This window comes from Scyliorhinus torazame, chromosome 15, assembly GCF_047496885.1.
Source record: "Scyliorhinus torazame isolate Kashiwa2021f chromosome 15, sScyTor2.1, whole genome shotgun sequence".
Taxonomy (NCBI): Eukaryota; Metazoa; Chordata; class Chondrichthyes; order Carcharhiniformes; family Scyliorhinidae; genus Scyliorhinus; species Scyliorhinus torazame.
Window position 1 is genome coordinate 127,617,448 of NC_092721.1, and position 26,963 is coordinate 127,644,410.

The 26,963-nt window shown below is 47.3% G+C and overlaps 1 protein-coding gene across 4 annotated transcripts in view; it reads right to left on the reverse strand.

Moving 5' to 3' along the window:
- The window catches only part of septin10 (septin 10), a 119,468-nt gene that overhangs the window by 34,666 nt on the left and 57,839 nt on the right, over positions 1–26,963 (reverse strand). For all 4 annotated transcript variants that reach the window (XR_011935189.1, XR_011935188.1, XM_072476709.1 and 1 more), the window contains exons 5-7: positions 21,505–21,666; positions 20,985–21,081; positions 7,384–7,552 (exon numbers count right to left, since the gene is read on the reverse strand). Coding sequence is in view for 2 of the 4 variants with exons in the window: in XM_072476709.1 (XP_072332810.1) it covers positions 7,384–7,552; positions 20,985–21,081; positions 21,505–21,666 (428 nt within the window). In the remaining 2 variants the exon portion in view is untranslated. The remainder of the gene's footprint in view (positions 1–7,383; positions 7,553–20,984; positions 21,082–21,504; positions 21,667–26,963) is intronic.

Genomic DNA, 26,963 nt, shown 5'->3' on the forward strand with positions numbered 1-26,963 from the left:
AACATTGCCATGCCTCCCGTTTTGCTCCCCCGCCCCCCCATTACTGCGGACGTTCAATTTTCCTTGAAGGAATCGATGAACGGTTGTCATCCTCCGGGCGAACCCCTGAATTGATCCTCTCAAGGAGAACTTGATTTTTTCCAGACTGAGAAACCCTGCCATAATCGCTGACCCACACTCCTGCATTAGGGGGCTCAGAGTTCCTCCATCCTAGCAAAATCTGTCTCCGGGCCACCAGGGAGGAGAAGGCCAGGACATCGGCCTCTCTCCCCCCTCCCCGGATCTTCTGATACCGCAAATATTGCCAGTTCTGGATTCGGAGTTACCCTCCCTTCCAGGACTTCTGACATAACATTCGCAAATCCCTGCCAGAATCCCCTCAACTTCGGACACACCCAGAACATATGTACATGGGTCGCCGGGCTACCCGCACACTGCCTACATCTGTCCTCCACCTCCTCAAAGAACCTGCCCATCTGGGCCACTGTCATGTGGGCCCTGTGGACCACCTTGAACTGGATCAAGCTAAGTCTGGCACACAACAAGGATGAATTGACTCTCTTCGAAGCTTTTCCCCACAGTTCAATTTCCAGCTCTCCTCCCAGCTCCTCTTCACCTCTCTGACACTCCATCAACTCCTTGTATATCTCCAAAACCCATCCCTCACCAACCATTGTTTTTGACATCACCTTGTCCTGAAATCCCCTCAGGGGGAGGTAAGGAAAGCTTGGAACCTGCCTCCGTACAAAGTCCCGTACCTGTAGGTACCGAAACCCGTTCCCACCCGGGAACTCAAACTCCTCCTCTTAAGCCTCCAGGCTCGGGAAACGCTCCTGACCAAAATGATCCCCAAATCTCTCAATCCCTGCCCGCTGCCATCTCTTAAAGCCCCCATCCAGCCCCCCCGGGGTAAACCGGTGGTTGTCACAAATCGGTGACCACACTGACACCCCCTCCAATCTCATGTGCTGCCTCCATTACCCCCACACCCTCAGGGCTGCCACCACCACCGGCAAGAACGGCAGAGGCGCCGTTAGTAAAGCCTCCAAACTCGTACCCTTGCAGGATGCCGCTTCTACTCGCTCCCAAACCGACCCCTCCCCCATTACCCACTTCCTGACAATCGATATGTTGGCCGCCCAGTAATAGTTAATAAAGCTCGGGAGGGCCAAGCCCCCCTCTCAGTGACCCCGTTCCAGGAGTGCTTTCTTTACTTTTGGGGTTTTACCCGCCTACACAAAACCAGATATCGCCGCATTCATTTTCCTGAAAAAAGCCTTTGGGACAAACATCGGAAGACGTTGAAAAAGGAGCAGTCTCGGAAGGACCGTCACCTTCACCATCACCGTCACCGTCTGGACCCTCCCCGCCAGCATCAGCGGGAGCATGTCCCATCTACGGAAATCCCTTTCATTTGATCGACCGCTTTGCCCAGATTTAACTTATGAAGCTGCCCCCAATCCGTAGCCACTTGTATCCCAGATATCCAAAACACCTCTCAGCCACTTTAAAAGTCAACTCCTTCAGTCGCCTTTCCTGCCCTCGTGCCTGGATCACGAACATCTCGCTCTTTCCCATATTTAACTTGCAACCTGAAAATCGCCCAAATTCTCCTGGTATCTCTATGATTTCGGCCACCCCCCCACTGGGTCTGTGACATAGAGCAGCAAGTTGTCCGCATAGAGAGAGACCCTGTGCTCCACATCCCCCCCCCCCCCCCCCTCACTATCCCCCGCCAGGCATTCGATGATCTAAGGGCCATTGCTAACAGTAATGGAGAGAGCAGGCATCCCTGCCTTGTCCCCCTAGAGACTAAAGTATTCTGACCAAACTCAGTTGGTTCTTACATTTGACTGATATAACAGCCGGACCTATTCCACAAATCCCTGCCTGAACCCAAACCTTCTAAAATATCCCATAAGTACTTCCACTCATCCCGGTCGAAAGCCTTCTCCGCGTCCATGGCTACAGCCACCTCAACATCGCACCCCTCCGCTGGTATCATTATAACATTAAGAAGCCATCTAATATTGAACGTCAGGTGCCTGCCCGTCACAAATCCTGTCTGATCCTTCCCGACTACCTCCGGGACACAGTCCTTTATTCGGGTGGCCATGACGTTTGCCAGCAATTTAGCATCCACATTCAGGGCAGCACGGTAGCATCGTGGATAGCACAATTGCTTCACAGCGTCAGGGTCCCAGGTTCGATTCCGGCTTGGGTCACTGTCTGTGCAGAGTCTGCACGTTCTCCCCATGTGTGCGTGGGTTTCCTCCGGGTGCTCCGGTTTCCTCCCAGTCCAAAGATGTGCAGGTTAGGTGGATTGGCCATGATAAATTGCCCTTGGTGTCCAAAATTGCCCTTAGTGTTGGGTGGGGGTGTTGACCTTGGGTAGGGTGCTCTTTCCAAGAGCCGATGCAGACTCGATGGGCCGAATGGCCTCCTTCTGCACTGTAAATTCTATGGAAACCTATGGAAAAGGGAAATTGGCCTGTACGATCCACAGCTCTCCGGGCCCTTGTCTCGCTTCAGGCTAAGAGAGATTGATGTGCATTACCCGCAGGTTTATCCAAATGGCACGTGGTCCGTCCGACACCACAATTGCGGAGTACTCAGTGTCCTCCACCCATGCGAACAATGTTTTATCCAGTGCAAAAAAATCTATCCTGGAGTATGCCTTGTGCACAAGAGAGTAGAATGACTACTCCTTGCTCCGTGGCCTCTCGAATCTCCACAGATCAACCCCCCCATGCGCTCCATGAACCCCTGAAGTTCTTTCACCATTGCTGATACCTTCCCTGGCCTAGAACTCGACCAGTCCATCATCAGAACTAGGACCGTGTTGAAGTCACCCCCCCATAACCAACCGGTGCGAGTCAAGGTGCGGGATCTTTCTCAACACCTTCCTGACAAACGCGACATCATCCCAGTTTGGGGCATATATATTTACCAACATCACTGCCATTGCCTCCAGTTTCACGCTAACCATAATAAATCTGCCTCCAGAGTCTGCCTCTATCTTCCCTACCTCAAATGCCTCCCTTTTGTTAATCAGGATGGCCACCCCCTTGTTTTAAAGTCCAGTCCCGAATGGAATACCTGCCCGACCTATCCAGTCTTCAGTCTAACTTGGTCTCCCAGCTTCAAGTGTGTCTCCTGTAGCATGGCCACGTCCACTTTTAGCTGTCTCAAGTTGCGAACACACGGGCCCTCTTGACCGGCCCATTCAGTCCACGAACATTCCACGTAACCAGTCTGGTCGGAGGGGCTCCTGCCCCCCTCCCCTGTCGATCAGCCATGACACTTCCCAGGCCAGCCCTTAGCCCACGTCCCGCACCTCCCCTGACCCGCCCCTCGGCAGCCACCGCCATCTGGTCTCCATCTCTAACCTCCTAAATGTCCCCATGTCGTCAACAGTCCCCTCCCACCCACCCTACTCCGTCTCTCTTCAGCTCTCCCCCCGCCCCCCCCCCACTTTGCTCCAGTGAATCAACTCTCCCAGCTAGCCTAGCAGCTCCCACCCCCGGCGCCTAGCATCCTACCACCTGCTGGATCCTCGATCCTCAAACCACCCCCCCCCCACATAAGTTCTCAAAACGATAGCAAAGGCCCACCCCTCCTCCCTTTACAACATCTTATCAGTCCCATCACTCTGCTCCCTTTATAACATCTTATCAATCCCATCACCTTCAAACAGAGCTGAAAACAAAAGAAACATCCGATGAAGCAAAAAAGATTTTTTGCCTGCAAAAACTCAAACATCTTCTCTTTTTTCTTTCCCTCCCTCCCCCTCCCCCCCCCCATGAACATCGCACTTTAAAAACGGAGTCCACAAAGATCAGCCATGATCTCATTAAATGGCGGAGCAGGCTCGAGGGGCCAGATGGCCTACTCCTGTTCCTAGTTCTTATGTTCTTACCGTACCTTGGTACATACAGCAGCGGATCAATCAGAGATTGCCTTCTTTTCCCGAACCCCGCAACTCAAGTTATAGTGAAAGGCTGAGATTTTTAAAATATAAAACACAACTTTTAACTCAGCCCACTACCATCTAGATTTTAAAGTCATTATGCCTCTACCAGATTACTGACCTTCATGAAAACCGCCACTTCTTCCGGCGAGCCAAAATATAGTTCCCGGTTGACAAGGTCACCCAAAAACGGACCGGGTAGAGCAGTCCAAATTTTATTCCTTCGCATACAGGGCTGGCTTAACCTTATTAAAACTCGCCCTCCTCTTTGAGAGTTCTGCTCCCAAGTCTTGATACACCCGGATCTCAGAATCTTCCCACATGAGCCGTTTCGTCTGCCTGGCTCACCTCATAATGCGTTCCTTGTCCAGGAACCAATGCAGCCTCACCACCATCGCCCTCGGGGGCTCACGCCCCTGGGGCTTACGCATGAGCACCATGTGAGCCCGGTCCACCTCCGATGGTCTGACGAATGCATCTGCCCCGAGCATCTTCTCCAGCATCTTCCCCACAAACACACCGGCATCCGATTCCTCCTTTCCCTCTGGCAAACCGATGATCCGGATATTCTTCCTGCAAAAGCGATTCTCCAGGTCCTCCATCTTCTCCAACCGCTGTTTCTGCCGATCCTGTAGGATATTAATTTCCATTGCCATCGCAGTGGACTGCTCCTCTTGTTCCGCCGCCAGCTCCTGCAACTTTTGGATCGCCTGCCCGAGTCGTCACTTTCTCCTCCACCCGGTCGACCACCTCCTTAATCGAGGCCACCGCCCGGGTCAGGACCTCCGCACACTCCTTACGATGCCGGGCGAACTGCTCATCCAAGTATTTAACCCACTGATCCATCGTCCATTGAGCTGGTGTGGTCGAGCTTTGCTTCTCTGTCATTGCATACACAATGAGCTTCACTCCCAACCAACTTTTGGTTTCTTCTTTTACGATTGTTTCTTGGGCGCAGCTCCATAAACTAGGGGTCGGCCTTCTCTCCTCTCACTTTTATCCACTTATGTTGAAAAATTCCCACAGAAATCCAGCTTAAAAACCGTTAAAAGACCACTAAGAGCGGGAGCTGCTAAATATGCGACCGTTCATTCCATGGTCGCCACCGGAAGTCAATGAGTTTTAAACTCGTCTGTGTGGCACAATATCAAAATTACTGATCCACTGCTGATCCTAACTTCCTAAATCCAGTCAGTTACCAAATGAAAACCAAGCTCATTGCAGAAAATGCTTTTCTCAGAATAATAATTACAGAAATAATGTTGCCAATGGTGAAAATAAAAAATCCTTGGGGTAACCGGATTCAATGTAGTCAACTTGATGCGTATGAGAAAAATTAGTAAACTCGATCAAATGATTTGGCTTTCCTTGATGTCGATATTGACTGTACAGGCCTTCGCTTACAACACAGAAACATAAAATTCATTTTTGAAGCCATTATTCCCCACTGGAGACTAAATAACCCCTGATGTATTCTTCAGGTAAAACAAAAATGCTTATCTAATCAATATTGTCGAATAGAAATTGCGACTTGCTACAGGTCCGGTCACACTTCATTTTTGCTACATGCCCTAGGTTTAGTAGAAGTCACCTTGCATACATTGACACGACGTTGCATACATTGACACGACATTGACAAAATGCACTTCTTGTGTATTTATTTAAAACATCTATCACCCGTCAATTACCAAGAAAAAATTAAAAATAAAAAAAACTTGTGTATACTGTTGTTTGTCGTACGTTTTGAGCAACAAATATACAAAGATATTTAATCATTTATGCATACACCATGTCAATCATAATATGACATATTACTTCCCACGATAGCAAGTTGCACAGGTCTTGCCTCAATCATAGCTCGTGGGTTCAAGCCATATTCTATGACTTTTGAGTGAGTAATCTTGGTTCATAATGCAGCAGTACTGCACCTGCAGCGTCAGAAGTGTCATCTTTCAAATGAGGTGTCCCTTCTACCCTCTCAAGTGGAAGAGATCCCTTGACAGTATCCCAAAAAAGACATCCGCATTGGCTCAGTGGTAGCATTCCCAACTGTCAGAGGCTGCGGATTCAAGCCCCACTTCAGAACTTACGAGCCCATCAGACGGGTGCCTAACTGCAGTGGAGGGAGCACGACAAAGAAGTGCCGATTTTCAAACGAGCCATGAAATCAAGTTCCCAACTGCCAAACGAAAGATGAAATCAAGGCCCCATCTGCCCTCGGGTGCATGTAAAGATCCCACAATGCAAATTTAGGTAGGGCTGGGGACCTTTACTGGTGTCTTGGCTAATACTTGTCCGTCAACCAGTATCACCAAAAACAATTAACCCATCATTTCTGTCTGCCTTGAGTTTCAGTTTGATGTGCATCAATTGGGTACTATTTTCTCTACAATGCAACAGCGAATACACTTTAAAAGTACTTAATTGGTTATAAAGCACTTTGGGATGCCCTGAGGGCATGAAAACCCTAAAGCCTTTTCTTTTAAGAGTAGAGGGTATTTCCCTCAACATCCTAGCCAATATTTATCCCATAGTCAACATAATTAAAACTGCTTAATTTATCATTTTGCTGTTTGGGAGATATTACAGAGCGCAATCTGGCTTTCAAATTCCCCTGCATTAGAATAGTAACTACTTTTCAAAAGTAACTAATTAGCTGGTGAGTATTATCGGGTGTCCTTGGGCACTATAAAAACATAAATTCTCTCTTCACTTCCACTAGGCCAAAGAAAGTTAAAGAGGAGAACTAATGGAAGTTTTAATATTATGAAGAATTTTGGAGAGAGTGAATGAGCAAGACTTCCATCCTGACCTTTTTTTTGTGCCTTGTTCATTGGGTTTGACCCTTGATCCCGTTTCTGCTTTTTTGTCTCCTTAGTTTGTCCCAGCGCAAGTAAGCCCGCCTCCCCCACAAGCCAGCTTTCTTGTTTTTGCTTTCGCTGTTTCTTCCATTAACACATTCTGCTCTTGCCTTTATGCCAATGTCAGCACTTTAGTCCTTAAATGTTTCCATTAACACATCCTTTGTCTTGTGCCCATGATATCTTTGTCAATCTCTCCTTAACTCCGACCTATCTCTGACCTTCTATTGTGCCCCACCTCCTCCACCCCATTTCCAATGATATAACCAGTGGAATTTCCACCCCTCTTTTGTTCTGAAGACGTCATAGGGACTTGAAACGTTACCTCTGTTTACCTCTCCACAGATTCTGCCAGATCTGCTGAGTTTATCCAGCATTTTCTGTTTTTATTTAAGACTTCCATCTGGTTTGGCAGTGGTGAGGGATCATCAACATGAAATTCACAGGTAGGAAGATATCTTTACACATAAAGTGATGAGGCAGGGGCCAATACACCTTTTAAGACAAATGCTGAATATTCAAAGCAAAGGAAGATAGAAGGCTATTTTGTACCTGACTGGCTTGTTATTTGGATCGGTGTCTTTGAATCCCATCTCTTCTAACTTGCAGCGACGATACAGCTCATAATGCCGTGTGTGTGTCTGTTCTCTCAGGTCTTCCATGTTGACACAAACAAGCATCTCTCGCAGCTTCACAAAGTCACTGTGGTTTTCATTTTCAACTGAGACAAATTTGAACAACACTATTTTATTTATGTCTTGAAAATAAACTGTACATTTGTGGGCACAGAATTCAAAATTTTCCATACACTTAAATTCCAAAAAAATGCCATTGCCATGCCAAAGATTAGACTTAAGTGTACAAAGTGGTAGCATCATTGAAATTGTCAGATGCTAGAAGCTTTCTCAAAAAGCCATTAATAACTCCAATAACAGACCACACTGATCAATTAATAGGCAATTATTCCTAAACCAAGCAGATTTAGCTTGAATGCACCTTCATTTAATTAAACTATTTTTTGAGGCAAGGACGCACTCTTTCTGTACCAGAATACTACCTGATCTCGCATCATTCAATACAGGGGGTTACCATTAATCAGAAACTGAATTGGACTAGCTATAATACTGTGGCTGCCAGGGCAGGCCAAAGACTAGGAATCATACAGCGAATAATTCACCGCCTGACACCCCCCCCCCCAAAGCCAGCCCACCGGCACAAGTCAGGAGTATAATGGAATACTCTCCACTTGCCTAGATGAGTGCAGCTCCAACAACACTCAAGAGGTTCGACACCATCCAGGACAAAGCAGTCCGCTTGATTGCTTCCCCTTCCACAAACATCCAAACCCTCCACCACCGACGACCAGTGGCAGTCATGTACCATCTACAAGATGCACTGCGTTAACTCACCAAGGTTCCTGAGACAGCACCTTCCAAACCCACAACCACTACCATCTAGAAGGACAAGAGCAGCAGAAGCTGGGAACCCCACCACCTGGAGTTCCCCTCCAAGTCACTCACCACCCTGACTTGGAAATATATCGCCGTTCCTTCACTGTCGCTGGGGCAACATTCTGGATCTCACTCCCCAAAGAGCACAGTGGGTGTACCCACACCTTAAGGACTGCAGCGGTTGAAGTAGACAACTCACCACCACCTTCTGAGGGCAATTAGGGATGGGCAATAAATGCTGACCTAACCAGCGGTGCCCACATACCGAAAATTAATTTTAAAAAGGTTCCTATTGATCACCTTGGATCTGCAACATCAAGAACCGGAACTAGGAGCAGAAGTAGATAATTTAGCCCTTTGAGCCTGCTCCACCATTTAATCGGATCATGTCTGATGTCTTCCTGGTCTCAAATCAACCTCCCCACCTGTTGCCCATATCTCTTTAACCTTTTTAAAAAATATATCAAAAATATCTATCCATTTCTTGAAATCATTAATAACTCAGATTCCACCACACTATGGGGCAGCGAATTCCAGAAATTCACCACCCTCCGAGAGAAGTAGTTCCTCTTCATCTCAGTTCAAAATCTACCACCTCTCAGCCTACATCTGTGACCTCTCGTTCTAAATTTCCCTGCAAGGGGAACATTTGGTCCATATTTACTTTATGAATCCCATTTAGTATTTTATGCACCTCGATCAGATCTCCTCTCATCGTTCTACATTCCAGCAAGTAGATGCCCAGACTGTTTAATTTCTCCTCAGAAGTCAACCTTTTCATCCCCGGCATCAATCTGGTGAACCTCCTCTGAACTGCTTCCAATGCCACCACATCCTTCCTCAAATAAGGAGACCAAAACTGGACACAATACTCCAGATGTGGTCTCACCAACACCCTATACAATTGCAACAATACTTCTCTTTTATACTCCAGTCCATTTGCAATAAATGCTAACATTCCATTTGTCTTTTTTATCACATGCTGTGCCTGCATAGAGACTTTCTGCGATTCATGAACAAAGACACCCAGATCCTTCTGTCTAGACACATCTTGAATCTGCTTCCATTTAGGTAATAATTTGCCTGACTAGTCTTTCGGCCAAAATGGATAATCTCACACTTATCCACATTAAACTCCATCTGCCAAATTTTGGCCCAATTTCCTTGCCTATCTATACAAATTCTTTATCTCCTCTTTACTCTGCTTGCTTTCCCACATATTTTAGTATCATTCACAAATGTTGCTATATTACACTCTGTCTCTGCTTGCTTGCAGATCATTTATATAAATTGGAAACAGTTGAGATCCGAGGACTAACCCTTGTGGCATGGCATCCCAAGCCAGAGAAGGACCCATTTATCCCCACCCTTTGCTTTCTGCCAGTCAGCCAATCCTCAATCCAATCTAGTACTCTACCCCCAATCCCCTGCGATTCACCTTCTGGATCAGTCTTTTATGTGGCACCTTATCAAACACCTTCTGGAAGTCTAGATATATCACATCCACAGGTTTCCCATTATCCACCTGGCTGGTTACATCCTCAAAGAACTCAAGCAAGTTTTTCAAGTGTGACTTACCCCACATAAAACCATGTTGACAATCGTGGATTGAGCATTGTCTTTCTAAATGTTCAGTCATCTCCTCCTTAATGATTGATTCCAGCAACATTCCCACCACAAAGGTCAAGCTAACCAGTCTATAGTTTCATACTTTTAGCCTCTCCCCCTTTTTGAACAGGGGCATCACATTGGCATGTTTCCAATGCACCTGGACCCTTCCAGAATCAAGGGAATTCTGCAATATCATAACCAATGCATCCACTGTCTCTGCTGCCACCTCCCTTAATACCCTAGGGTGCAGGCCATCAGGTCCCGGAGACTTATCTGCCCTTAATCCCATTAGTTTATTCAATACCATTTCCCTAGTGATGGTTATTGCACCAAGTTCCTCTGCATTAACTGTAGCTTTTGGAAATATTTTTATTATCTTTTAAAATGAAGACAGAGGGAAAATATTGGTCAGTGCCTCCGCCATCGGTTACCTCACCAGTATCTTCCTCTAAAGGGCAAACATTTACTTTACCTATTCTCTGCCTCTTTATACATTTCTCCCCCTATTCTCCCCCTCCCACGGCGGGCGGGAGAATCGCCAGGGCGCCGCGCGAATCGCGCCACGCCGCCCCGATCCCCGCACGCGATTCTCCCACTCCCCGGAAGCCAGCGGTGCGCGATTCGTACCGTGCCGCTCAAAAGGTTCCCGCTGGCGCCGTCCACCCCTGGCAGGAACTCTGCGGGAATGCTGGGGGGGGGGGGTGGGCTCCTTCACCGGGGTGGCCTCCGATGGGGTCTGGCCCGCGATCGGGGCCCACCATCGGCAGGCCGGCCTCTTTCCTCCCCCTCCCCCCCCCCGGGCCTACCTCCTTCCGCGCGCGGCCCGAGAACACCGGCTCCATGTTGGTGAGGGGCCGGCGTGCGTATGACGTTCCCCGCGCATGCGTGGGATGACGCGGCCCAACTGCGCATGCTCTAGCGGGGGGCCAGAATAGGTCGTGTCCAGGCCGTTTGCGCTGTCGTGAAACACGATGGCGTTCACAACGGCGCGACCACTTGGCCTCAATATCGGAGAATCGCCCCCTTCTTTAAACGTTCAGAGATTTGGGGGAAAGAAGAATCAGACTTAATCATCCATGTTTTTGACACGGATGTTGAGAGAAAGAGAACAGTTCACAAATATAGCTGCGTGAAAATGATGACAGATTACACAAAGCCTTGAAGAAACACCATCATTCATTATTAACCAGCCAGAAGGATTAGTTCCCAAGCGTCCAGCAGTCTGATTCAGCTGCCTCACCTTCCCTCCTTCAAATTAGTGTTCGACAATGCAATAGGAATATCAGAAAACAGAACAATGCTTCATATTGCAAGGAAGCAGCAGTTACATGATTTCAACAACAGCAGCTTTTTCGGTATTAACGATTCGACACCCCGGATATACACAATTCCCTAATCCAGCCAAGTAGGACATCGTTAACTATGCATCTGCACATGGGCAGGAAGTGCTTCTTGCTAATATTGTGTTGTCAACAGATGCAGGCTAAATTACAAGATAACATGAGCTCAGATGCCAAAGTTAGTGTAAAAGAAAGATTTAAAAAGGCATTATCACAATTGCCAAAATTGTGAAGCAAAATAGATTTACAAAGCACAAAGACAGTCTCAGAATCCTGGCTCAAGCAATTCACACATGTCAGCCAAAACAAAACTGAGAGATCCTTGTTCACAAAGTGCACTTTGAAATTCCTTTTGTCAGAAGAGCTTACGAATGTAAATAATTTCAACAAACACCATCTATTCAAGATTAATTTGATTTGGTACTATTGTCAACAATAGAACATATCCCCACCTTCCAACAATGAAAAGTGCAGATGGCATTCCAGGAGCTGCAACAGGCATACCTAAAAATGAAGGGTCAACCCTGGTGAAGCTACAATTCAGGATTACTTGTGTGCCAAACAGCATAAGTAATGTGCGATAAACAAAGTGAAATGATCCCACAACAAACGGGGCAGATTTAAGTACTGCAGTCTTGTTACATCCAGTCATGAATGGTGGTAGACAATTAAACAACTCAGAGGAGGCTCCACAAATATCCCAATTTCAAGTTGCAAAAGATAAGGCTGAAGCATTCGCAACAATCTTTAGCCAGAAGTGGCAGGAGGATCCATCCCAGTCACCATTGGAGCTCCGGCATCACAGTTGCCTGTATTCAGTGTATTTGATTCATTCCACCAGATATCAAGAAAAGGTTGAAGACGCTATGCTACAAAAGCTATGGGCCCTGACAATATTCGGACAATAGTTCTGAAGACTTGTGATCAAGAACTTGCCACACCCAGGACTCAGCCTGCTCCAGTACAGCTACAACACTGGCATCTTCTATCCAGTAATGTGGAAAATTGCCCAGATATGTCCTGTACACAGAAACCAGGACAAATCCAACCCTGCCAATTATTGCCCCATCAATTTCCTCTTTGATATCAGTAAAGTGATGGAACATTCAAGAGCTGACTTCCAAACCAGCCAAATCTATTCCTGGGAGGAGGGCGGACGCCCTTGCCTTTGCCTCCCTGATCGCCCGCTGTAGAATCCTGTTTGGCTGGCGGTCAGCAGCATCACCCAAAGCTGAGACTGGCAGGACCCGCAGGATGGAGGACCCTCAGGATGGAGGACAAGCGGCGAAAAGGGCCCGGCATGCCCGGAGGATTATGGAGGCTCTCATTCTCACCCCATTCTCACAGGACAATACTTCATCCGTCAGCTCACACCCTCCTCCAACCCCTCTTTTCCCACCAACCTCTCCTCACACCCATTTCCCTTCTTCCTCCCCACCCCCATTCCCCAACTCTCCCACCAGCTCCCGCTCCCCGAATACCCTGGGCGGAATTCTCACCCACCCCCCCCCCACGCCGGGTGGGAGAATCGCCGGGGCGCCGCGCGTGACCCGCCACGCCGCCCCGACACCCGCACGCGATTCTCCCCCCCCCCCCCCCCCCCAAACTGGCGCGGCGAGAATCACGGCTGGCCGCTCGGAGAATCGCCGCTCGCGGCCTGCCCAACACGACGGGTTCCCGCCGGCGCCGGCCACACCTGGTCACTGCCTGCGGGAACGTTGAAGGGGCGGCCTGTGGGGGGGAGAGGGGAGGTTCCTGCACCGGGAGGGGCCTCAAATGGGGTCTGGCCCGCGATTGGTGCCCACCGATCGACGGGCCGGCCTCTCTGAAGGAGGATCTCCTTTCCTCCGCCGCCCCGCAAGATCCATCCAACATCTTTTTGCGGGGCGGCCTCGGGGAGGACGGCAACTGAGCATGCGCGGGTGACGTCATTTACGCGGCGCCGTTTTTGTGCGGCACCGGTTCACGAAAATGATGCGACGCCACTCCTAGCCCCTCGGGTACGGGAGAATACGGGGCTGGGAGCGGGCTCCGACGCCCGAGTGAAACACTCCGGTTTTCACTCCGGCGTCGGCATTTAAGACTACCGATGGGAGAATTGTGCACCATGTTCCACCGTCGAAGGGTGTGCATAACATCACCCCAAGGTGATGGGCCTGTGTTGGCACTGTCAGCGGCTCAACGTAACTCGCCATGAGGCTAGCTCTGGTGCTCCTCAGTTTATAGCAAAATTTGACTCCTGTTTTTCTGATTACAGGGCGCTCACACCCATCCTCTGAATAGGGTCTGCACGGCGGTGTTTGATCTTGGATCACTGTGCCCGGGTGGCGCAGAAGCAGAGGGCAACAAGTGGGAGTGCAGGCACTCCGCCACTGCCCCCCCCCCCCCCCCCCCCACCCGCCTTGGCCCCCTCCCGCTTATTATGACTATCTTCTGTGGGGACAAAGGGAGGGCATTGTGAGCCACACTCTTGATGGGTCAGGTGGTCTACAGCAGCTGGCATGTGTAGGTACTGCATCTGGTCATGAAGGGACTGTGATGGTGGGTGCCAGTGGGTTCTGAGGAGTGAGCTCAAAGATCAGATACGGGGAGGGTGCGAGGTGTCAGTCGGTGATTGGTCTCGATTTGTCTCGTTGAGACAATGGATGGCTAAAATGGAGTTATTTCCACACCGGGAGGGGTCGAGGGAGTGGCCGGGGTCAGCAGGAGTCGGCTGACTTACGGGAGTGCAATGGGGGGAGCAATGCAGCTAGGGGGGGGGGGGGGGGGGGGGGGGGGAAGAACCTAGCTTGGGGGAGGGGGGGGGGGGGGGGTTGCTGCTGGAATGGCCAAGGGGGAGCTGGAGTCGGTAGAGGAGGTTGGGGCGGGGGTGTGCCGCTGTGAGGAACGGGCCGTGCGGGGGGCGCGGGAACGTGGCTGGCCTAGGAGGGGATATGGCTAGTCGGCGAGAGAGGGGGGCGGGTAGCCCCCTGATCCGGCTGATAACCTGGGACTGAACGGGCCAGTCTACAGGCCCGGGTGTTCGCGCACCTGAAGGGGCTGAAGGCAGATGTGGCCATGCTTCAGGAGACGCACCTTAGAGTGGCGGATCAAGTAAGGTTGAGAAAGGGGTGGGTAGGCCAGGTGTTTAATTCGGGGTTGGAAAAAAAAAAAAAAATAAAATGCACTAGATCGCTCCAGGTTTAGGAGGCCGGTGGAGGCCAAGATGCTGAGGGGGTTCGTGGACCAGATGGGAGGGGTGGACCCATGGAGGTTTGCGAGGCCAGGGAATTCTCATTCTTCTCCCATGTCTACATGGCCTATTCCCGGATTGACTTCTTTGTTGAGTAGGGCGCTGATTCAGAGAGTGGAAGATACGGAGTACTCGGCGATAGCCAGTTCCGATCACGCTCCGCATTGGGTAGACCTCTAAGCTGGGGGAGGAGAGGGACCAGCGCCCGCTGTGGCGCTTAGAGGTGGGGTTGCTGGCGGGCGAGGTGAGCGGGCGGGTCCGAGGGTGCAGAGAGAGGTACCTGGAGTTGAATGACAATGGGGAGGTCCAAGTGGGGGTGGTCTGGGAGGCGCTGAAGGCGGTGGTCAGGGGAGAGCTGATCTCCATTAGGGTCCATAAGGAGAGGAGGGAGAAGAGAGAGAGGGAGAGTCTGGTGGGGGAGATGGTGAGGGTGGACAGGAGGTACGCGGAGGTCCCGGAGGATGGATTGTTGAGGGAGCGCCGCAGCCTCCAAGCCGAATTTCGATCTGTTGACCACCAGGAAGGCGGTGGCGCAGTGGAGGAAGGCGCAGGGGACGGTATATGAATATGGAGAAAAGGCGAGCCGGATGCTGGCGCACCAGCTTCGCAAGCGAGAGGCAGCTAGGGAGATCGGGGGAGTTAAGGTTGGGGGAGGGAGCATGGTGCGAAGTGGGGTGGGTATTAATAGGGTCTTCAGGGACTTCTACGAGGAACTGTATCGGTCCGAGCCCCCACTGGAGGAGGGAGGGATCGCTTTCTGGACCGGTTGAGATTCCCGAGGGTGGAGGAGGGGCAGGTGACGGGTCTGGGGGCGCTGGTTGGGTTGGAGGAGTTGGTCAAAGGGATATGCAGGCGGGGAAGGCACCGGGACCAGAGGGGTCCCCGGTCCAATTTTATAAGTAGTATGCGGACCTGCTGGGCCCTCTATTGGTAAGGACCTTTAATGAGGCAAGGGAAGGAGAGGCTTTGCCCCCAACGATGTCTCGGGCGCTGATCTCCTTGATCCTGAAGCGGGACAAGGATCCCTTACAATGTGGGTCATACAGGCCAATCTCACTCCTAAATGTAGATGCAAAGTTTTGGCGAAGATTTTAGCCACTAGGATAGAGGACTGTGTGCCGCAGGTCATTCACGAAGATCTGACGGGGTTCGTGAAAGGGAGACAGCTGAATACGAATGTACGGAGGCTCTTGAATGTTATAATGATGCCGGCGGTGGAAGGGGAGGCGGAGATAGTGGCGGCGATGGTTGCGGAGAATGCCTTTGATAGGGTAGAGTGGGGTACCCGTGGGAGACGCTGAAAAGGTTCGGGGAGGGGTTTGTCAGGTGGGTTAAGTTGCTGTATGAGGCCCCGGTGGCGAGTGTGGCCACGAACCGAAGGAGGTCAGAGTATTTTCGGTTACACCGGGGGACGAGGCGGGGTGTCCCCTGTCCCCCCTGCTCTTTGCGCTGGCGATTGAGCCCCTGGCCATGGCATTGAGAGTGTCGAGGAATTGGAGGGGGCTGGTGCGGGGTGGGGAGGAACATCGGGTGTCGCTCTATGCGGATGATTTGCTGTTATATGTGGCGGACCCGGTGGGGGGAATGCCGGAGGTGATGAGGATTCGCAGGGAGTTTGGGGATTTCTCCGGGTATAAGCTCAATATGGGGAAGAGAGAGTAGTTTGTTGTTCACCCAGGGGACCAGGAGAGGGGGATTGGTGAGCTCCCACTAAAAAGGGTGGAGAGGAGTTTCACGTACCTGGGGGTCCAGGTGGCCAGGAGTTGGGGGCCCTGCATAAGTTTAACTTCACGAGACTGGTGGAGCAAATGGAGGAGTTTAAGAGGTGAGACGTGCTGCCACTCTCCCTGGCGGGTAGGGTGCAGTCAGTTAAAATGACGGTGCTCCAGAGATTTTTGTTCCTGTTCCAGTGCCTCCCCATCCTGATCCCCAAGGCCTTCTTCAGGCAGGCTAGTAGCATCATTCTGGGGTTTGTGGGGGCGCAGAAGACCCAGAGGGCGAGAAGGATGTCCCTGGAGCGGTGCAGGGATATGGGGGGGGGGGGGGGGGGGGGGGGGGGTTGGCGCTGCCTAACCTCTGTGGGTATTATTGGGCCGCCAACGTGGCAATGGTGCGTAAAGTGGGTGATGGAGGGGGAGGGGGCGGCATGGAAGAGGCTGGAGATGGCGTCCTGTGTGGCAGGAGCCTGGAGGCGCTGGTGACGGTGCCGCTTCCTCCAACGAGGTATACCACGAGCCCGGTGGTGGCAGAGACCCTCCAAGTTTGGGGGCAATGGAGATGTCACAGGGAGGAGGTGGGGGCCTCGGTGTGGTCCCCGATGCGGGAAACCACTGGTTTGTCCCAGAGAGGATGGACGGAGGGTTCCTAAGCTGGCACAGGGCTGGTATTAGAAGGATGGGGGACCTGTTTGTGGACGGGAAGTTCGCGGGCCTGGGTGAGCTGGAGGAGAAGTTTGGGCTCCCCCCCGGGGAACACCTTCAGATATGTGCAGGTAAGAACGTTTGTTCGGCGGCAGGTGGTGGAGTCCCCACTGTTGCCCCCATGCAGGGTCCAGGACAGGGTGCTGTTGGGGGTGTGGGTTAGAGAGGGTAGGATCTCGGCAACGTATCAGGTGATGCAGGAGAAGGAGGAGGCCTTGGTGGAGGAGCTAAAGGATAAGTGGGAAGAGGAGTTGGGTGAGGAGATTGACGAGGGGACGTGGGCGGATGCCCTGGGGAGAGTGAACTCTTTCTCCTCTTGCGCGAGGCTCAGCCGCATACAATTTAAGGTGCTGCATAGGGCCCACATGACCGGGGCAAGGATAAGACGGTTCTTTGGGTGCGAGGACAGGTGTGTTAGGTGCTCAGGGAGCCCAGCAAACCACACCCACATGTTCTGGGCATGCCCAGCGCTGGAGGACTTTTGGAAGGGTGTAGCGAGGATGGTGTCGAGGGTGGTAGGTTCCAGGGTCAAACCGCACTGGGGGCACGCAATATTTGGGGTGGCACAGGAGCCCCGAGTGCAGGAGGCGAAGGGGGCCGGTATTCTGGCCTTTGCGTCCCTGGTAGCCAGGCGAAGGATTCTTCTTCAGTGGAAGGAAGCGAAGCCCCCAAGCGTGGAATCCTGGATCAACGATATGGCGGGGTTTATTAAATTGGAGAGGGTGAAATTTGCCTTAAGAGGATCGGTGCAAGGGTTCTTCAGGCGGTGGCAACCGTTCCTAGTCTTCCTGGCAGAGCGTTAGAAGATGGTCAGCAGCGGCAGCAACCCGGGGGGGGGGGGGCTGGTTTTACATTATCTTGAGTGGGCATGTATATTTGCTTTTGTGTTGATGATGGCTGTTAATTTATTATTTATGTATACGGGGAGGGTTGTTCTTTTCTTTCTGTATTTTGTTGTTGATATTTTGTGAAAATTTGAATTAAAATTATTATTTTTTTAAAATTGAGTTATTGAAAGGTTGGCTGCACTTGATGTTGATAAGTCTCTAGGACTGGATCAGATGCACCTGAGGATACCGAGGGAAGTACAAGCATAACCTTCCGATCCTCTTCAGATGCAAGTTGGTGCCAGAGGACTTGGGAATTGCAAATGTTACACCGTGGTTAAAACAAAAAGTGCAAGGGGAAGCCAGCAACTGTAGACCACTCAGTTTAACCTTGGTAGGGGGAACGATTTTAGAAATAATAATCCGCGACAAAACTAACAGTTGTTTGGACATGTGCAAATTAAGGAAAGACACATGGGTATAATGGAAAATCACACTTCGCTAACTGATGTATGAGGGTAATGTGGTTGACGTTGACTTCCAAAGTTACCACATAATAGATTTGTCAGCGAAGTTGAAGCGCATGGAATATAGTTTTGATGCACATTGAAGTTTCTTTAAATATTTTCCATTATTTACCACCATACGGTAAGCACGGTAGCACAAGTGATTAGCACTGTGGCTTCATAGGGCCAGGGTCCCAGGTTTGATTCCCCACTGGGTCACTGTCTGTGCAGAGTCTGCACATTCTCCCAGTGTCTGCGTGGGTTTCCTCCGGGTGCTCCGGTTTCCTCCCACAGTCCAAAGACATGCAGGTTAGGTGGATTGGTCATGATAAATTGCCCTTAGCTGGAACCAGTCTTCCCATTGACCAGTTTTCCCATCATGCCATTACTTAATTCGTACCATATCACAGTGACCAAAAAAGGTTGGAGGGGTTATTGGGTTACGAGGATAGGGTGGAAGTGAGGGCTGAAGTGGGCCGGCGCAGACTCGATGGGCCGAATGGCCTCTTTCTGTACCGTATGTTCTATACCTTTTAGCTCATTTACTCAATTAGCCTTAATCATCTCTCCCCTGATAAAACAAAACCAATTACATAATTTAGTTGTGATAAATGTAGGAATTACAGATATACTGTATTATAGGTATTTGGTGCAGTAAGGGTTAAAAGCCTGTGTTAGGGCAGCACGGTGGTGAGTGGGTTAGCCCTGCAGCCTCACGGCACCGAGGTCCCAGGTTCGATCCCGGCTCTGGGTCACTATCCGTGTGGAGTTTGCACATTTTCCCCGTGTTTGCGTGGGTTTCGCCCCCACAACCCAAAGATGTGCAGGCTAGGTGGATTGGCACGCTAAACTGCCCCTTAATTGGAAAAAATGAATTGGGTATTCTAAATTTATTTTTTAAAAGCCTGAGTTAGTGTGTGGCTGCTGCAGTCATGTCTTTAAAAGGAATCCTCGTTTGAAAGACAACTAAGCTTTGGAGCCAGAGGTGCAATTAAAACTTTGCAGAATGCTATTTGGATGGGTGGAGGGGGCGTGATGAGATTCCCTCTGGCAATAGTTATATTTCAGCTGGAGATGATGTAATTACTGGGAGAAGCCAAAGTATCTGGCAGCTTGCAGAAAAACATTTGTTAGCTCAGTTCAGTTAAAAGATATGGCTGTAGCTGGATTACTGTATCTTTCCAAGTAGTTCAGAAGAATGTAATTAGAAAGTGAGCTGAAACAAGCTGAAGCAGCTTCTGAAGAAATACTGTCAGAGTTTCTGCATCGTTCTGACACGATTCAGATCTTTTCTATAAAGCAGTGTCAAAAGATCTCTCCTTCTCAAAGAACATTTCTATAAAGCAGGTATTCCTGAAGGTTAACTGTATTTTAACAGTGAATTGAGAGCAGAGACTTTTTTTATTGTTTGAGTGGGAATAAAGATAGCAGTTAAGGGTTACTGTATTCACTGTATTAATTAGCATTAGTTAAGGGGTAATTGTAAGCTATTTTCTGGTGTGAGGTTAAAGATATTTTAATACTGTGTTAATAATAAAATTTGTTTAATATACCATATCCCTATTTTTCGTGAAATCACTCCTGGAGTGAGATATCCTTTCCTCACAGTCCTACAAAATTAAAACATTGGGTTTGCTGTCCCGTATCTTAGACACCGTTGGGGTCTGGTCGAGGATCGTAATAAGTTTAAGATTCCTGTTTGGCACTGGAGCATGTGCTCACTTAATATGGAATTCAATTGTATAATGATCGCTTATTTTTGTTATGGAGGATATTTTCATGCGAGATTACTAATTAAACCCATATCACCACACAATACTAGATCTATAAAAGCCTATCCTTAGTTGATTCCACAACACATTCGTCCAAGAAACACTAAGGAAATAATTCGACAAACTCATAGGCCAAACTATCTATGCTAATTTGATTTGTTCAGTCTAGATGATGATTAAAAAGGCCCCATGATTATTAAATTGCCTTTGCTACAAGTTGCAGTTATTTCCTATTTAACTCTGTCCAATGACTGGAGCGGCACGGTGGTGCAGTGGTTAGCACTGCTGCCTCACGGCGCCGAGAACCTGGGTTCGATCGCGACCCTGAGACACTGTCCGTGTGGAGTTTACACATTCTCCCCATGTCTGCGTGGGTCTCACCCCCACAACCCAAAGATGTGCAGCGTAGGTGGATTGGCCACGCTAAATTGCCCCTTAATTGGGGAAAAAAAAAGAATTGGGTACTTTAAATACATTTTTAAAAACTCTGTCCAATGATATAACAACTACTTCCACCAAAGATTTCTGTCTCTTATTATAATAACCACTCATATAGATTCTACTTCATGATCTTAAGCGCATAAGTCTTTTCTTACTGCTATCCTTATGTCATTTACTTTCGGGACCACTTCTCCTTTTCCATTCTGCCTGTCTTTTCAAAACATTGTTTAATCGGGAGTGTTTATTTCCCAACATTGGTCACCTTGTAACCATGTCTCTGTCACTTTAAATGGTGGTTAAGATATAAATAATTTGTAAATTGTGTCACTAGTTCAGGCATCTCATTACATATATTCTGCTCTCTAATTTGCATTTGTTTGCTCTTGACTCCCATCTCATCTTCAGCAGGTTCAAAATAAAAATTAAACAGAAATCATAAAGTAGTTCCATTAGGTTAAACAGCTGGCGAAGCCATTAGCTTCTCCTTACTCCCAAGTTGTATCTGCCAAAACATTTTTTCTATTATTATGCAACTTTTTTTTCCTGTTCTCACCTTGTACAACTCCCCATGGATACTGCCGAGCTTTAACCATTTTGTTTCCAACTTTCACTTCCTCTGTACTTCCAATTACAGCGAATGGTAGATGGCCCTAAATTTCAAAATACATTAAAAAATCCATTCCAGTTAGCTGCAGAAACATAGCATTTTAGGGTCTGATATTCTGTTGGAATCAACATGGTAGACACTTTTAAAATTAGATGGTTAACTTGTCCCAACATGCATTGTTGCGGAACAATACAACATATGGCTGAGGTTTAATAGAAATATTAAAATATAAATTACTTCGAACTATTTAAGCTATAATTTGACAAATGCTGCTCTTTTAATAACAAAGATTATTCAAGCAGTTAAGTTAATCAAGTGGCTAGATATTTTATGTCACCTGGTGAAATTATTAAGATTTCTCGCTCAAATCCAAATACTCAAACAGTTAGGAATGTTCTTCAATGGTTGATTCACTTTAATTCAATGTAGCTTTATATACTAGTACAACTTGCATTAACATACTTACGTTCATGGCGGAATTAATTTTTGCAACCGTTTCATCATCTATTGGAAACTGATAGATCTGTACCCCATTGCTAACTAGTTCACTCATTATTTTGATTTTAAATTTATGAAGCTCATTTTTGGCAATAGTATCTGCCTTTGCAATAACTGGAATGATGTTCACCTGTGCAAACAAAAAAGAAAATCATATGAGAATGAATCCCCTCAAGATAGTATCTGAAGTTAGAATTCAGAATCCTTATTAGCAAATTAAACAACTGAGTAAAAGGTATCTCTCAACTGTGCAAAATCTCAAGTCTGTATTGTTGCTTATGTATTAGTCTCACATTATACATGACTTCACAGCAATCAAAGCTCCACTTCGCTGTAATTTTACCAATCGATGCTGGTGCTAATGTAAACAAAATACAACAGGGAACCCATCTATGGTTCTAAAAACTAGCTGTTTCTAGTTTAACTTTTGCATTTATACCCAATAACATTATTGGGAGTACATCTATAGAAAATGCAAACGGAGATATATAGCACTAGACATGTAACACTAAGTGTTCTTCAGTATCGACTGCAACAGCTTGTAAACGCGTGATTTGCATTACTTTTAAAAATCCAATTGAAAAGTTAGACATCTGCTTCTCAGCTCAGTGTTCTTTGAATAAATCTTAAAATAAATTTTAAATTAAAAGATTTGTTTGAATGCAGGAATGCAACTCCAGCTTTTGGCTAGTTAGTGTAACAATGTTTCTTGATCACTGTGTGGCTAGATATACTCAAGGGTCCATAAGGGCAGTCTTTCACGGGGCTTCTTAACCAGAGCGCCTGGGAAAAGGCTTCCCGAAGCCGGCTTTAAATAAGCTACAATATTTTTTTAAAAGAGTCAGATTTTTGAAAGTGGGGGAGAAAATACTATTGCGTGAAGCTGAATAAATTGACAGCTTCAGCCTAGTCAGACTGTTAAATAAAGAAGGGGCAAAGAAATAGGCAGCAATGGAGGCTGCAAGGGAAGGAGCTGTTGGGATCGAAGGGCACGTCACTGTCTTTGTGCAGGAAGAACACAGAATGCAAACGTTATTAACTATTACTAACATTTACCACTAGCAAAACTGGAAGTTTACAAACTAATTTAAATGTTCTGCGCTGCCTAATTACCACCCCACCCCCCACCCCTATTTTCTCTCCTAAGTTACATTTCAATAGATCTAACGGTGTTGGTTACCTGTTGATACCATATTTCATTAGTTCCTATATCTTGTGTTAGCGGTCTTGCTCTACTACGGAGGACATCATAAGCAGACTTACTGTTCACATCCAATGTTGGCCTACAGCTAGAATTTTACTCTTCCAGGATTGTCCTGGAGTCGCTTGGAATGAAACAGCAGTCTAGACACGCCATGAGCAAATAGAGGCAGTTGTGGTAGAAATCAGTGTTTTTTGTAGGTTAAATGGGTTTCTGCAGCCGCCAAATAAAAGATAATGTGATTTGTATAAATTAACTGTGTTTGAGGAAGCGAAGAAGTTGCATAAAATATTGGATTCCCAATACATATCCTAACATAAGAATCAGTGTTTTGTACTTTCCACAGCTTAGCACTCAAATGTAAAAAAAAGTAAAGATTTTGGATAAAATAAAATTAGCCAAATTAAAAATCATCTGTGGATTGAAACAAACCAACATCTTTCCCTTTGATCTATACAGATTTAAAAGAAAATCAGAATACTGTTATTACCTGCTTTATTGTACTATGAACTGTTCTGGTGGTGCAATTAATTTTCTAATAGTTCATTATGCCCCCCCCTCCAAGACCAATTATTTTTGCCATGATCACTAGAACAATTCATGCAGGTGGCATGCTTCCAAGGGAAGATAGAAATGGGCACTTTTGTCTGTCCTTTCTATTGGGAGACAACAGGGCTCGGTTTGTTAATGCTTCATTGCAGAAACTGCAAAATTTATTGAATACAGTAAATCACAAGCAAAATCCAACACATTTCATCCATGATACAACGGAGTTCAAACAGGCAATTCTAGCTCAAGGAGGCTATGAAATCGTCAAGCTGCATTACAATGGGTGGTGATTTCTAAGTATTATATAATTATACATTTAGTATTGTTGCTAAGTGTAAGAATTCCGTGGGAACATTTTGAAGACAGTATTTTTTCAGAAGCATATTTTATGCAGAAACAAGTGTTGTTTCAGAAATAGTAGGCACATTGTTAAAGTAATTTTGCACATCTCGAGCCAAAGCTTTCAATTAAAATGAGTTTCTATGTGCAACAAGTAAACACTGATCCAAAAACCCCCTTTATAATTCTAAAGATTTATATTAGGTCTCCTCATCTTCTCTTTTCCCCCCAAAAAAGTCCTAGATTGTTCAATCTTTCCTGGTAGTTTCAAACTCTGAATTATGTTAATTTGCACTTTCTCCAATGTTTCCATATCCTTTTTGGAGCAATGTCTGTTCTTCGTTAAGGTGCAGTCTAATAAAGTTAATTTAATACAGTGCAGAAAGTCGGTATGCAGGTACAGCATGTAATAAAAAAGGCAAATGGAATTTTAGCATTTATTGCAAAAGGACAAGAGTATAAAAGTAGAGAGGTGTTGTTGCAATTGTATAGGGTGTTGGTGAGACCACATCTGGAGTATTGTGTCCAGTTTTGGTTTCCTTATTTGAGGAAGGATTTGGTGGCATTGGATGTAGTTCAGAGTAGGTTCACCAGATCGATTCCGGGGATGAAACGATTGACGTAGGAGGAGAGATTGAACAATTTGGGCTTATATTCGCTGGAGTTTAGAAGAATGAGAGGGGTTCTGATCGAGGTATATAAAATACTACAAGGGATTGATCAAGTAAACGTAGACCAAATGTTCCCCCTTGTGGGGAAGTTAAGAACAAGAGGTCACAGATATAGGTTGAGAGGTGGTAGATTTAAAACTGAGATGAGGAGGAACTACTTCTAAGGTGGAACTCACTGTACCATAGTGCGATGGAGTGCAATGGAGTATGAATCATTAAATGATTTCAAGAGATAGATTTTGGATTTAAAAACAGGTTAAAGGGAGATGGGGAATAGGGAGGGAGGTGGATTTGAGACCAGGTAGATATCAGCCATGATCTGATTGAATGGCAGAGCATGCATGAAGAGCTGAATTTCCTATTTCTACTCCCAATTCCAATGTTGCTATGTCCCTATTTTTATATTCTCTTCATCTAGAAACTTCAGTTCCACTACGACCAGCTGTTTTACCATGTACTGCTACATTTAGCAATTTATGTACCGTATCTCGTAATTTATTATTTTCCAAGGGCCTCTTTACTCACCCACCAAAGTCAATTGTCTCATACTTCGCTCTTTTTAGAACAGAATACACATTTATTTTGCCCACTCTGCCGCTTGCTTGTCTTGCACAGTGAGCAATTAATTGATGAATGTGAAGTGATCGATTAGTCAGATTTGACCTACTGAATCTAGTTGAATTTTTTCAGGGAATTACGAGCATGGTGGATAGTAGAGAGTCTACAAAGTTGCTCATTCGGACTTTCACAATGCATTTTACAGCATTCCAGCCAAGAGATATTAGCAAAAGCTGAAGTGCTCAGAATTGGAAGTAATTTTGGGATACAAGTAACAAATGTTTGAGGTTGGAGACAGTTAGGGATACCCCAAATGTTCTTTGATTGACAGGGTGTAGTAAGTGGTGTTCCGCAGAATCTTTTCTGGGCCCTCAGTTTTTCATATATAAAAAATGATTTGGATGCAGGAATATAGAATTGTGTACCCAAGTTTGTGGGTGGCAGTACATTAAGAGGCTCAGCAAGTTGTGTAGCTGGAAGCATTTACTTATAGAAGAGACACAGGCAATTCACATAGGATCAGAAACATATTTTAAGAGACGCTAAAGGTTATGTAACTGACTTAGGTGTCCATGTACATAAAAATCACTGAAAACTAAGGGCAGGGTTTTTCAGATAGAGGATTTCCGAACCTGCCACCCGAAGAGTTGGCAGGGAACAGATTCTTCCTTGCTGATCACAGCTACTCCACAGCCCTCTGCGCTCCCAGTAATGATAAATGGTTGGAGTCAAGCTTCTGCCCCTAACTTGGACACAAAGGCCTTGCCTCAGAGGGCTGCTGGCCAGTTAGATTGGCAAATAGCACTGTAGTTCCAGCAGTCCCGATGGCCACAGTAGCCAGATTATAAATCCCAGAGTCCAAGACCAGCTAAGTGTGTGGGAGTGGAGGAGGCCCTGGGGATGCAGGATTTGGAGATGTCCAATGGAGAACAGGGGGCCTTGAAGGAGGTGCCCCATTTCTTGCTCAAGGTCCAGGCAGGGTGACCTGCCCAGGTTTTCCCCGTGCCCACAACTGCTCCTGCCAGCCTCAAAAGTGAGGCAGGGCAGGAAGCGCCCTTAATGGCCAATTCCTTTCCCACCCCACATAAAATTGCGGAAAGATCAGGGGTGGCCGACAAGGCAGCAGGGAGGCCACCTGGGGAATTTTACTGCCTCCCTTGCCTGAAAACCTGCTGGTTGTAGTGCGTAAAATTCTGCCCTAATCGACATATTAAAAATGCAATTTAAAAGGCCTTCATCTGAAAATGAGGAAGTGGTGTTTTAAGTTTGTTTAGAGACTTGGTCGTACCCCACCTGAAGTACTCCTTTCAATTTTGGGAAACAACCCAATACTGCCCATGAAAGGGGTACAGTGCAGTTTCACCAGGATAACACCAGCATTTAAAGGATTAAATGGACAAATTACGAGAACTGCTCATCATCTCTTGAATTTAGCTGATCAAGAGGGGATCTAACCAAGGTATTTAACCTGAAAAATGGATTCCATAGAATAGCTACAGAGGAATTATGTCCTTTGGTGAGGATATCCAGAATAAGAGGACAGTCTTAAAAATAGAGCCAGGCTATTCAGCAATTAAACCTGGAAGCACTTTGTTTTTATAAAAGGGGCAATTTAGCGTGACCGTCCATCTTTAGGTGTGGGGGTGAGACCCATGCAAACAAGGGAAGGATTTGCAAACTCCACACGGACAGAGAGTCGGGATTGGGATCGAACCTGGGTCCTCGGCACTGTGAGGCAGAAGTGGTAATCACTGGGCCACTCTTGGAAGCACTTTTCCCCACCAGACATAATGGAAATATGTGAACAGAAAAAAAGGAAACCAGAAGCCAGAGACAGACCCAGCGAGAGCAGAGGAGCGGGGGAAGTGAGAGCAACCTCAGGGTAAGGAACAGCAGCGGGGAAAGAAAGAGAGATAGACAGATGGCTGGAGGAAAGAAAAACACCAAGGTGAAGGGACAGCGAGACGCAAGCAGCAGCAGCGAGGGTAAGGCGCATGAGCGGCGGACGCGCAGGCAGACGACCCCACAAGATAAGACAGAGGTTAAAGGGAAAACGATGGCGGACCAAGCAGCAGAGTGTGAGCAGGACGCAGCGACCAGCATAAAGGA